The 12,516-nt window shown below is 38.2% G+C and overlaps 1 protein-coding gene across 2 annotated transcripts in view; it reads left to right on the top strand.

Annotated features, from left to right (window-relative positions):
* The first annotated feature begins 2,006 nt into the window (after nt 1–2,006).
* stac (C2 and C2B_Munc13-like domain-containing protein staccato) overlaps nt 2,007–12,516 on the top strand; it is a 56,621-nt gene continuing 46,111 nt past the window's right edge. For both annotated transcript variants that reach the window (XM_034973423.2, XM_034973422.2), the window contains exons 1-2: nt 2,007–2,164; nt 9,465–10,511. In XM_034973423.2, the coding sequence (XP_034829314.1) occupies nt 9,625–10,511 (887 nt within the window). In that variant the 5' untranslated portion in view covers nt 2,007–2,164; nt 9,465–9,624. The remainder of the gene's footprint in view (nt 2,165–9,464; nt 10,512–12,516) is intronic.

The raw sequence follows: 12,516 nt of genomic DNA, 5'->3' as shown, positions 1-12,516 counted from the left end.
ATGAAACTATATATGGGTTCCGCAGATCCCTATCACTGAGTAGGGAATTTCTGTTACTATAGAAACCTAAAAAAAGGATTTCGCCTAGTTGTTGTTGGTTGTTGGTTGGTTGTTGTTGTTGTGTTGGTTCGCGAAGTAGGCCGACATGTACCTAAGTACAAGGATGTTATAGGCCAAACGACAATGAACTTGGCGGAAGCCATTGCATTGTCACGCCCGCAGCAATGCACAGTGCCCCTTACAAACAAACTGATAATAATAATTAACTATTAATTGCCTGTTCGCTTCGGAAGTAGCGCAGTAAGGTCGGAACGAAGTACGAATTTGCGTTTCATTCTATATGAGGAATTTTCACTGTACCTAACGACAATCGAATAGAAAAGTGGCAGAAGTGACAGAACCGTCGGCGTCCGCGACTTTCAAAAATTCCGGTAGCATTTCCTGGTTTTTTGTTACATTTGACTTACGCTATCCTGTCAGGAAATGTATCTGTTTTTCTTTGAAAAATAAAATAATCCCTTTGCTAGTCTATGCTAATATTATAAAAAGGTCATGTTTGTAAGTTTTTTGGTAGGAACTACTGAACCGATTTTTAAAAATTCTTTCACCATTAGAAAGCTACATTATTCCTGAGTGTCATAGCCTATATTTTATTTTCAAAAAATTAGAGATCCCTACAAAAATTGTGATAAGCTACCCGGGCGAAGCCGGGGCGTGTCGCCAGTTCTAAATAAATTTATAGGCTTCAAACATTTTATCTAATACTAGCTTATTCCCGCGACTTCGTCCGAGTGGACTACACAAATTTCAAACCCCTATTTCACCCCTTAGGGTTGAATTTTCAAAAATCCAACACTTAGGTAGGTACCTATGTACCTAAAAAGAGTGTAGAGCACATCACATTGAAATTTTTTTCGTTGAACTATTGAAACTTGCACAGCGTGAGGACGACTTTCTTGCCGGTTACTTGCAAGGCACGATTTACATCGCATTAGCATTTTAATTCACATCGCATTAGCATTTTAATTGCATAAACAAATATCTAACTGGATCCCTCAAGTGACAAGTTTCTATCAGGGGAGAATTAAATTGGTATAGGAAATAATTTATTTCGTAGTCGTCGTCAACCGATAGACGGCCACAGATAGATAAAGGAGGTCTCTTGTAGGAACTTACACCTTCTGTATCTAGAACTAGCGGCTATGTAGGAGAGGAATTTTGGGGTCAAGGGTCAAGATTCATCTCGGGTGCCATTGAAACGATTTTGATCAAAATTAACAGCTTTCCTATGCTGATACCTATGACAAACTTGGTACTTATGAGATTTCATCATCATCATCATCATCAACCCATCGCATATGTGCATGGGTCTACTCTCAGAATGAAAAAATGACATAGTCTGGCCACTCCACACTGCCAAGTGTGGACTTACTTCTGTAATCTGTGTGTTAAATGCTCAAAACGCATATACCTCGACTAGTTCGCGACAAGCCGAAATAGCAATTGGAGTATGAGGCGGGGGACGCCCTGCACACCCGCACGTCGTCCGCTCTATCCCGCACTGGGTTATTGCGGGGGCTGTGCGGGGCGTCCCCACCCTGTTTGCCATCTCGACCTGTCGCTTCCTGTAGGCAACTCTGAATAGTTAGAGGTGCGTGTCTGGGATCGAACCCTTGACGTACCGAATAGGAGGTCGACGTCTAAAGGATTAGGCTAGGTATACTGCTTTTTCTATGAGATTTAGGTAGGTAAAATTTTACTACGAATACCTTGTACCTAGGTAGGTAAATAATAGAAAGGATGAATTGTAACGCTTTACGATTTTGCGTGTAAACTGAATGACCGATGCTCTATTTAGTCCATTGTAGTAACAGTGGAAGGTAGGATGGGCTGGGTGTACGGCTGTATGAGTCAAGTGCAGGAGCGCTCGCCTGGAACGCTCGTCGGCTCACTGTGGAATCTGCACGTGCGGTCGCAACACGTGTGATGTGACGCACTAACCACGCGTGTAATGTGACAAGTGTGTGGACGCCCTAAGTGTAACGCCCGCCAGTTCTTCGAGTGAACCTGTCTTAGTGCTGTGTGATGCAAACTGCAGTGTTGTGTTTCAAGTCCGGGGAGTACGTCTACGGAGGAAGGAATATGGCATAAAGTGCAAATTAAAGTAAGTGTCTGCGTCTACCCTATTGTTTGATGCCTTTAAATTTTAAACAAAGAAAATAGGGAATTATAAATTAAAGCTAAATCTCCTTAATTTTATAGAAGTAGGTACAAGATATACCTAATTAACTTACTAATATGTATTGTTATAAAGAGGTAAAGTTAGTAAATTTGTTTGTTAGGGAACTACTGAACCGATTTAGAAATCTCTTTCACCAGTAGTAAACTACATTATTCCCTAGTGACATATTTAAAAAAAAAATAGAGATGCTTGCGAAAATTGTAACAAGCTATCCGTACGAAGACGAGATGGGTCGCTAGTTAGAAATAAAATAAGGAGAGCTAAGTAGGTACCTACCACCTACTAAGTAAATATAAATTACATTGAACTTTCACACTATCTAACGGTTCATACTCTTTTCCCCTTCCAAAAAAAAATGTTTAAAGTGTCTGTAAACACTGCATGCGACCCCACCGTGTAAACTCTTGGATTTCAGCCCATCCTTTCACTAGGTTCCATTTTAATACAATACGAGTGGAAATGGTAGGTCTAGGTATGTGCAAAAATAATGACGAATAATACGCCTGGGGCCCCATATAGATAGGCTGGCGATGTGGCCTGTAGGTAGTACCGCAAGTTTCGAAAACTATTCATGTTCATGAAGGTCAAAGTTTTAGTTTGATCGATAGAAATATTTCAGTCAATTTAAATTTAGCCGGCACCGCCTTGCTCTCAGTATTTTATGGAACATCATTAGCCAATAACGCGTAGATAAATATAACCATTAATCGGACGTGTGGCTTAGTTGTGACAAAGCATAGTAAGTCGATTGTAAGGTTAAGCGACGTTGACCGAAGTCGGTAACTGGATGGGTGACCTATTTTGGAAGCCCGAATTTAACTTGTTGAGTGCTTCGGAAGTAGGAATATAAGAAGCCGTATAAGGAAAAGCTGACTGACCAGACTGACTGACTGATCTATCAACGCACAGCTCAAACTACTGTAGGGATTGGGCTGAGCATGCAGATAGCTATTATAGCGTAGACATCCGCCAAGAAAGAATTTTTGAAAATTTAATCCCTAGAGGGGTAAAATAGGGATTCGAAATTTGTGAAATCCACGCTGACAAAGTCGCAGGAATAAGCTAGTATTAAATCAATATCAGCTCATCTCGTTATGAAGCTGGTTCATATTGAGATAAGAACGAAGTTGAAAATTTCGACTTCGTGGAGATGACATGCCAATTTCCCTGAAATATCATAGTTTATGTACCAGGTGTTGTTTAGGAAAAAGCTGTGATAGCCTAGTGGTTAGGACGTCCGGCTTCTAATCGGAGGTCGGGGGTTCGATCCCGGGCACGCACCTCTAACTTTTCGGAGTTATGTGCGTTTTAAGAAATAATTAAATATCACTTGCTTTAACGGTGAAGGAAAACATCGTGAGGAAACCTGCATGCCTAAGAGTTATCCATAATATTCTCAAAGGTGTGTGAAGTCTACCAATCCGCACATGGCCAGCGTGGTAGACTATGGCCAAACCCTTCTCACTCTGCGAGGAGACCCGTGCTCAGTAGTGAGCCGGCGATGGGTTGATCATGATGATGATGATGATGATGAGATGACATAGGGATCAAGAATCACCAACTCGCTTGCAATATAAACTCAGCAGAAGCTGTCGATGTAGGTTCACGGTAAAGGTATGTGTTTATAAGTAGGTAATTATTATTATTAACATATTTTATTAATTGAATAAGTACCTACCTACTTACCTACCCAGAATGATGCTTGCGACTTTATATACTTAGTACGTGACAGGTCGAGATGGCAATCAGGAAGGGAACACACACCGCACACCCGCACAGCCCCCGCCCTAACCCGGTGCCGGCGAGCCCGGGCGACGTGCCGGTGTGCGGGGCGTCCCCCCGCCTCGAACTGTCGGCACAGAATATGTCGGTACTGTACCACACGAGTAGATATCTGTACTTACCACATGAGTAGTTGACAGTTGTCTATAGGTAATCTACTCGTGTGGTAGGTACTTATTATGCGTGGGTTTAAATTTTTAAAAATCCCGTGGAAGCACTTGGATTTTCTATGGTAAAAGTAGCAATTAACTATGTCTTCTGGATGTAGTTTTGTATCTGTGTAGTTGTACCTAGTACCTATCAAACGTCAAAAATCAAAATGTAAGAAGGTAACAGACAGACAGATACACTTTCGCATTTATAATATTAGTATGGAAGTATGGATATTACAATTTACTGTACTTATTTAAATAATAGTACGCAGGTGTACATGGATAGTCTCTGAGATCTACTTTACATTGCATAGCTATGTAGAATGTAGATGATGCCTATGAACTTATGAAGGTAACTACCTACCTAAGATAAAATAAAATTTTATAAATAAGATAATCTATGAATAACTATTAATAATAATTTAACATTTAGATATTCGATTTATGAAGCCAATAGAAAATTCCGGGGAAACCTAACCTATGATAGGATTGCTTGGTTTGTTTACCATAAATACCTACTTACTTTAATGCAACTTTTATTAACATTGCGTATGCCAAAACAGGAGAGCAAAAGAATAATGGCTTAAATTAGAATTCTAAAACACGTAAGACCTACATGTTCAGCCGACCGATTCTTACTGTTACGTAATAGACCATTATTCGGTGGATGTTATCTATTGGTTAGAACTTACAAATAGTCCTACGCGACAGGTCGAGATGGCAATCGGGAAGGGAACGCCCCGCAAACTCCCTGCGCTATAACCCGGTGCGGGCGAGCGCGGGTGACCAACTGGTGTGCGGGGCGTCCCGCCGCCTCATAACCCGGATTACCATATTGACCTGTCGCGGACTTATACCTATTATGTATCAAACGAGTGTTGCTCACCTATACTTTTATAGTCTGTACGGATTACCTACAATCAATACAATCAACCCATAAAAATTAAGATGAAAAAAACCCCATGACCTAGCATCGCTACTTGACGGTTGCAAATTAAGTGTCTCTGTTTGATGTAAGACTACCTACTAAGTGCCGATTGCACCAACTTCGGATTACGTTTCGAGGAATAAATTGGGCGTAATGACAGTTTTTGTACTAAAAACCTGCCAAAATATCTTTATTCTCGGATTTAACTTATTTTACGTTGGTGAAATCGGCCCTTAGATAGATAAACAAGACCCAAGTAAGTAGGTATTTTACGCCAATTAGTAAGAGATATTCAGTTGTAGTTACCTAGTAGGTAACATCGGAAGCGGCATCTTGCTAAATTCGCAAAACTTCAGTGTCAACTGTCAGGTAAGGTATGGCTCTACCTCGTAGATCTAGACTTACCGGCATGCAGACTTGAGTGCCCCAGTGGGCGATTCACTGGACTGACACCCGTTGAGACAAAAAATTCGCAAATAAAAACAAATGACCGTTCAAATAATTTACTTTGTAAATAGACTACACTAGCGGCACGCTATGATGGCCGGTTTGACACATTACAATAGTGATGTGGAATGTCAATTTATTCTCGAACAAAAAACAATTAAGTTTTGTTTTTGTACCTGATTAAATAGGTTTAATAAAACAAAAATGTATATGTTTATTTAATTTATTTGAACGAACTGAATATTTGAACGAAAATGAATATACATACTTTATATGCACACAAGAAACATATGAATACAAAAGATACCGAAAAAGGTGCCACAAAAGGCCATAATTAATCAGATTCGTCCATACTACTATTTTCACTGTCGTCACTGCTATCATCACATACATTAATAATTATATGTTCGTTTTCTATAATATTATCTATTTTCACATCTCTTTCATAATCTTCCCTTATTAATTTAACAGTTCTATTCACAACCTTTTCCCAGTCTCCTTTAGTCACATGTTCACAAGCTTCTTCTAATAATTTTAGCATTTTTTTTGTGGTAAATGGGGGTTCTGTATTGTGTCTTGCAGCATATCCCTTAATTTGAGCCCACACCAACTCAATCGCATTATACTCACAATGGTAAGGCGGTAACCGTATAACTCTGTGCCCATGTTCTAATGCTATTTCGTCAATGACGTATCGGATCTTGGTTGGTTTGTTTTCTTTTAAAAGACGTACTAATTCCGCTTTTAACATATTCATGTTTGCATCTACGCCATTTTTACGAAGCCATGCGACGATATCAGCTTTCTTTTGGGATTGGGCAGGTGGCTTGTCAATTTGCATCGAGTGGTATGGGGCGTTGTCCATAATTATAATAGATGGTTCAGGGAGGCTACACAACATTGAGGTAAACCATTCAGTAAACTTTTCTCCATTCATGTCTTCATGATAGTCTCCAGTGGTTTTTGACGCAAAAGCCATGAGAGAACCTTCGACAAACCCGTTGATGGTTCCGGCGTGACAAATTATAAGTCGCGATCCTTTTCCTACAGGAACTTTGGAAGTAGATGCTGCTGTGTCATCGTTCCAAGAACGGCCTACAGTATGGTTAGCATTAAGCCATGTTTCATCCAAGAACACAACATTTTGCCAATTTTTGATTTCTTTCACTTGCCGTAAAAAAGTATACCTTGCCATCGCTATATCAAATCTTTCCATCAATATTTTGCGTTTGTTACATTTTTTGTATCGAAATCCAATGGTCTTCAAAATCTTCGTTAAAGAACTTTCCCCACCGAAGAATAATCCAGCTTCCTTCAGTGAATGCACCAACTTTTTCTTGTTGGATACTCCTTCTGTAAATAGTAGCCGTAAACATGTCTTCGGATAGCATCGGCATCAAAGCTATCGATGCCTACGACTGGTTTTGCTCGTTTTCCTCTTTTTTGGTGTGTGAAGTTTATTTTCTTCTGTGCCAGTCTCGCCATATTTTTTTTAGTTATCCGTCTAACAGTTCGTTGTCCAATATTAAGCGCATCAGCTACGCGTTCAACCACTGACGTTATAGGTAAAATTGGCCCTCCATTTTGAGCTTCACGATCGAAATAGTTACGAAGGCGTATTAGGAACTCACGTGTCTGACTATTTAGAACAGTTCTCTGCGTACGTTCGGTCATATCGACGAAATCCACAACAAAGGGCTTGAACAGAGTCCAAATTAACGAGCAAGGGTCAACAGTAATGCAGTATCAATATTTGAAATCCAAAGCCAGGTCAAAACTATATCACAATCGCATTGCACTGACAGTTTATACTTTTCGAAGCAACGTCAATTCGAAACTGCTTTGTTTTGCATTGAGCATTGACGCGAGTTTGCCGGAGGTAGTAGTTGTGCTAGCCAGCGATCCTATGTGACGATCGTATTAGATTCCATTTTTAAAAATTTATTGATATTTTTTTGCGATTTCAGAGGTTTGTCCACATAGTGAAAATTGTTCATATTCACAAGTACATTCACCCCTTAAATGGTGCAAACTGATTTTTCTACACTTGTATACATTTAAGAAATCAATTTAATAAATAAATTTTGAGTCCTAAACCTAAAACTACATTCGATAAAATTTATGAATCTCTGCACATCACTATCGTCAATAAAGTAATACAATTATTTCCTTCAAAGTCGTTATCAATTAATACGGAACTTCATGAGCGGACAAACGTCAAACCGGCCATCATAGCGTGCCGCTAGTTTAAGTACAAGCTTTATTTAGCGACCTTTTGTTCAGGACAAGAAGGCGTTACGCTAGCATCGATTTAAAGGCATTTGTCTGATGAATGAAATTTTACAGAAAGGGTGCTTGAAGCGAACAGGAAATCAAACCCAGATATTATTTTGATATCTTATAAGTTTTACAAAACAAAGGCGCAGGCACGCGAAAATTTCTTATTTTACAGAAATGATTCAGGTATTCAGGTACCTAATTGTAATACTTAGGTACATTGATGTTGATAAAAACTATACTTTTATAATAATTTTGTAAGTATATAGCTATGCTGCTGCCTCCTACACACAGAAGAGACGCGAGAGCTAACTGTCCGCGCATGGTCAGTTGACACGAGGTCGGCAGAATCCTATATTATGTTCGTCTAAAGATCTATCATCTTCCTAATATAATATTTACCTAATATACATACCTATTTAGTTATCTGCTCTCACTCTCGACCCTTATCAATGCTTATCTTATATCTATCAAGGTAGGTAGGTACACTAGCTGCAGTATTGCTTGGTATCCTTTAGTGAAATAAGTATTCTGGAGTGTGTGTATCAGAAATATTGAGTAGTTATTGAAATCAAATCAGCTAGTGTTTGTATTCAAGGACCTTGTTCAGATTTTGTTAATCAGCCTACAAGTATATATAACAAGGTAATGAAAGTTAATTTATTTGTTTGTACATAACTATTATAGGTAATATTAGCTATAATAGATGTATCCGTCTTAGTTTTTGATATCAAGGGATTTGTCATGTACTTAGTTCGAATATGAAACAGGATTTCTTGTATGCACTTTCTTACTGTACTGATACTGAGCCCGGACAGGCCCGGTGTCAATTAATAAGTAGGTCTAACTAGTTACTAGATCTTGTTGTTTAGTCTTTACTGATGTTATTAGGTAGATATATACGCATAGAAAAGAAATGTAGTAGTTAAGTAAAATATTAAATAAAAAGCAGTAGCAGCCAATAAATTGTTTGAACCAAAATCGGCTTTTAAGGTGACTGATTCTACGCTACGACACGTAGAGCTTATAATAACAAAATACCATAGAACTTATTTGGTCTAAGTAGGTACCTACCTGTTTAGTCTTTTTCAAACATAATAACTAAACTTTTAACGAATCAACCGACGTAAACCGAGGTACTTATCCCCGACGCAGAATTTTCTGCGCTTTATTAAAAAGAAATACCTAACTACCTAAATTACTAAATTATTAAAAATTCAAAGTAGGTAGGTATGTCTAATACATATTTCTATTAAGAAAATACTATGAATTCTTCATTAAGTATATTTAAAGTGTTTTCGGAAGTATACATGATGTGCTCGTCGTTGTAGAAATCGCGGTTATAAGTACCTTGAAAAGACCGAAATTACTGCTGAACGAAGCGGATAAGTAGATTTTCGATAATGTAATTTGTACCTAAATTATGTATTGTGCAATATGCTCAACTGCATACTTGTAACTTTATAAGTAGGTACTTAATCAAAGGTAAGACATGTAGCTGTACCTAATGAACTATGAGAAGGTTATTAATTTAGTAATATAGGTTTACTTACCTAATACATGTAGTTTAGATGTTGACAAAATAAACAAATATTAGATATACTGAAAATCTAAAGTGTAATCTCTTTTGTTTCAGTGATATCGAGACTGCGAGGTAACATTCATTACTCATCCTTGAGAAACTCGGCAGATGCTGTCTGAATTAAGCTCATAAACAACACTAGGTCAAACGGAAAAGATAAACGAGACAAAACTGAATTGCTTCTTTGAAAAGCGTATTAAGTTAGAGATACACAATGCCAGAATTAGGCCCAATGATGCGTGCGCTCGAATTGCAGAGACTCATCGAAAACAAAGTGTCCGAATGGCGCGAGAGGTCAGCTAGGGTCGCGGGAGCGAGCGTGGTCGACTCTTATCAGCAGCCGCTTCACTTTAAACGTCACACCAACAGACGCAAAAACAGCGCTGAAATAAACAGAATTATCGCGAAGTACTCGAGACCCAACAAGAGGCCTGACGAGCGGCGATTTACATTACAGAAGTGCCCCGAGGAACCGCCTGTGCGTCCAGCTCGACATAAAAAGTTATTTGATAAGCTAAAGTTCTCGAGAAGTGAAGACAATCTTGCCAACATCGGTGTCATGGACACCCATCCGGACCCCACAGTCATCAAAGCTCCACCACGTTCAAAATTGTCTAAGTATAAAACGAAGAGTTGTGAGGATATAACTGAATTTGTTGACTTTAACCATACCATGAAGAGCAAGATTTTCGAAGAAAATAGTATATTAAATGCAAAAACTGTTCCAAAAGAGAGGAATGCGCTTCATAATATCGGTGAAGACAGTTCGGATAATATTTCGGAAATCGAAGACAGTGGAATTAATTTAAGGCACAAACCAATTTTTGTTACATCGACTCCTTTATCGAATAGAAAGACATGTCCAGCTGGTGATTCTGTGTCAGTGTTTGAGTTCGAAAAGTGTGTTAAATATTCTAGTGTCAGTGATTTACAAAAAGGAACTTCTGTGCCAGACATTCATAGTAGAATATCAGTGGGATCGGAAAGTACTTTGGATGCTCGGAAACGATGGAAATTAATCAAACCTCCTTTTCGAAAAGGAACTTTTGACTGTTTACTTCGTTGGCGCGGAAAAAAACAACCGCCTCATCATCAAACTAAGTAAGTGACGTCAATTATTTTGTTACGCAATTTGAACACTTTCATAATCTTAAGAATTTGTCTTATGCGAGTATTTTATGAGATACTTCAATTGCACTTTTGCAATATAATCATAGTTTATTTTCTTATAACATCGGTTACTTATGAGAAATAAGTAGTGTTATATTGACGGTAGGTACGGTACAGTTTTTATCTTGCTAGGTTCTAGATACTTACCTATAAGTGACGTGATGAAAAACGTGTTCTACATGTTAGAAAGCTTAGGTACAGTAGTTCTCGAGATACTTTATAGGTAACTTGAATACCTTTTGAGGAAAGTAATTATTTTAGAATAAGGGGTAAAATAGTAGAGATGGTCTTGTTTTTTTTCTATAGGGTTTTCTTATTTTATTAAGGGTTAAAAGTTTTTAATATTTTGGTAAAATATCGATCTAAGATAATAAGTAGATTTAATGTGCAATATGTTTTTATTTTGTTAATATGCTTCTCCAAGTCATTATTAATTCAGCACCTAATTATTCTTATAATATAGGTAACTAGGAAAGATACACGAAAATTTAGTTAATTATGAAAATATTTTCGTAAAAACCAGTTCCAAAAGGCAGTTTTCCTTTATTCTTTGAAGATGTGATTTATTTAGTAATCCCAGTGGCCCCTGTAACACTTCTAAGTGCATTGCGTTGGTGTGGCACTACTAAAAGTCATTAATTAATGCATTAAGTATGCAAAATCTAAATATATAAAACGAAAAGGTGACTGACTGACTGACTGATCTATGAACGCACAGCTCAAACTACTGAACGGTATTAAAAATCACGTCATGCATTGCCAGACACTTAAGTGTCGTGGCAACCCCTCAGTGTTTGGGGCCAATACGCAGAGAAACTTTCAGCATTTATAAAATAACGAAGGTCTGGCACGCGCTGGCTCCCTCTCTATACGTCCATGTGCTCTGCGACTTTATACACTACGTTGCTAATAGATGGCACTACAAGTATCGTTTATTCATGCGTTTTATAAAACTTTGAGTTACCTAACCTACGACTTTGTTTTTATCAGTGAGTGTGGAGCTTTTGAAAACGAAACGCTTTTGAATCTGATTCATTGCTTTTATTTTCTAGTCCATCTTTCTTACTACTTAGGTATACTTAGTACGCAACAGGTCGAGATGGCAATCATATATATATTACAACCATTTGAATGAGTTTGAATGGGTAACTGTGAAACATGAGTAATGGATGACCCTGAATTTGGCCGTCTATCTAACTCTGTGAAGCATTGCGTATCTACATTCTAACCATTTGCTGGTTATTCATTGCTACGCAGATAAAATTACCTACATGCAAATCACACTCAGATAATAATCTCTTTTGGCATTATTTCTTTAGTAACTAAATAGGTAGTTAGATAAGTAAGCTATGTAAAAACAAACAAACGCTAACGAGTTAACAAAACGTGTCAAAACAGTAATAAAACTATTTCATATTTTCGCAGATTAGCTTTTAATTATCACGTTCTAATAAGTTCCTAACGGTCTGGTCTCATTTATAGGAACACTAGCTGATGCCCGCGACTTCGTCCGTGTGGATTTAGATTTTCAAAAATCCCGTGGGGATTCTTGTTTTTCCGGGATAAAAAAAACCTGTGTCATTCTCGGTCTTCAAATAGGTATATTCATGTTAAACATGAGGTCAATGTGTTGCTTCGTTACGGCGTGATTGAAGGAGAAGCCAACAAACCAACAAATAAACATACATTTGCATTTATAATATGGGTAGTGATACCTACTTAGAAATGCCATATACCGGCACCGGCATTTTGGCACCGCGCACCAGTGGTGGCATTTGGCAGCGTTTGAAGACCCCCCCATTAGGTGGACAGACTTTTGAAAAGCCCGTGGGAACTCTTTGTTTTTGCGGAACATACCTAAACTAGCCTTTCCCGAGATGTAAGCTATCTCTGGTACCAAATTTTGTAAAACCGACTAAACTGATAGACCGTAAAA

This window comes from Maniola hyperantus, chromosome 11, assembly GCF_902806685.2.
Source record: "Maniola hyperantus chromosome 11, iAphHyp1.2, whole genome shotgun sequence".
In the NCBI taxonomy this organism is placed as follows: Eukaryota; Metazoa; Arthropoda; class Insecta; order Lepidoptera; family Nymphalidae; genus Maniola; species Maniola hyperantus.
This window is presented reverse-complemented; position numbering and strand designations above follow the sequence as displayed.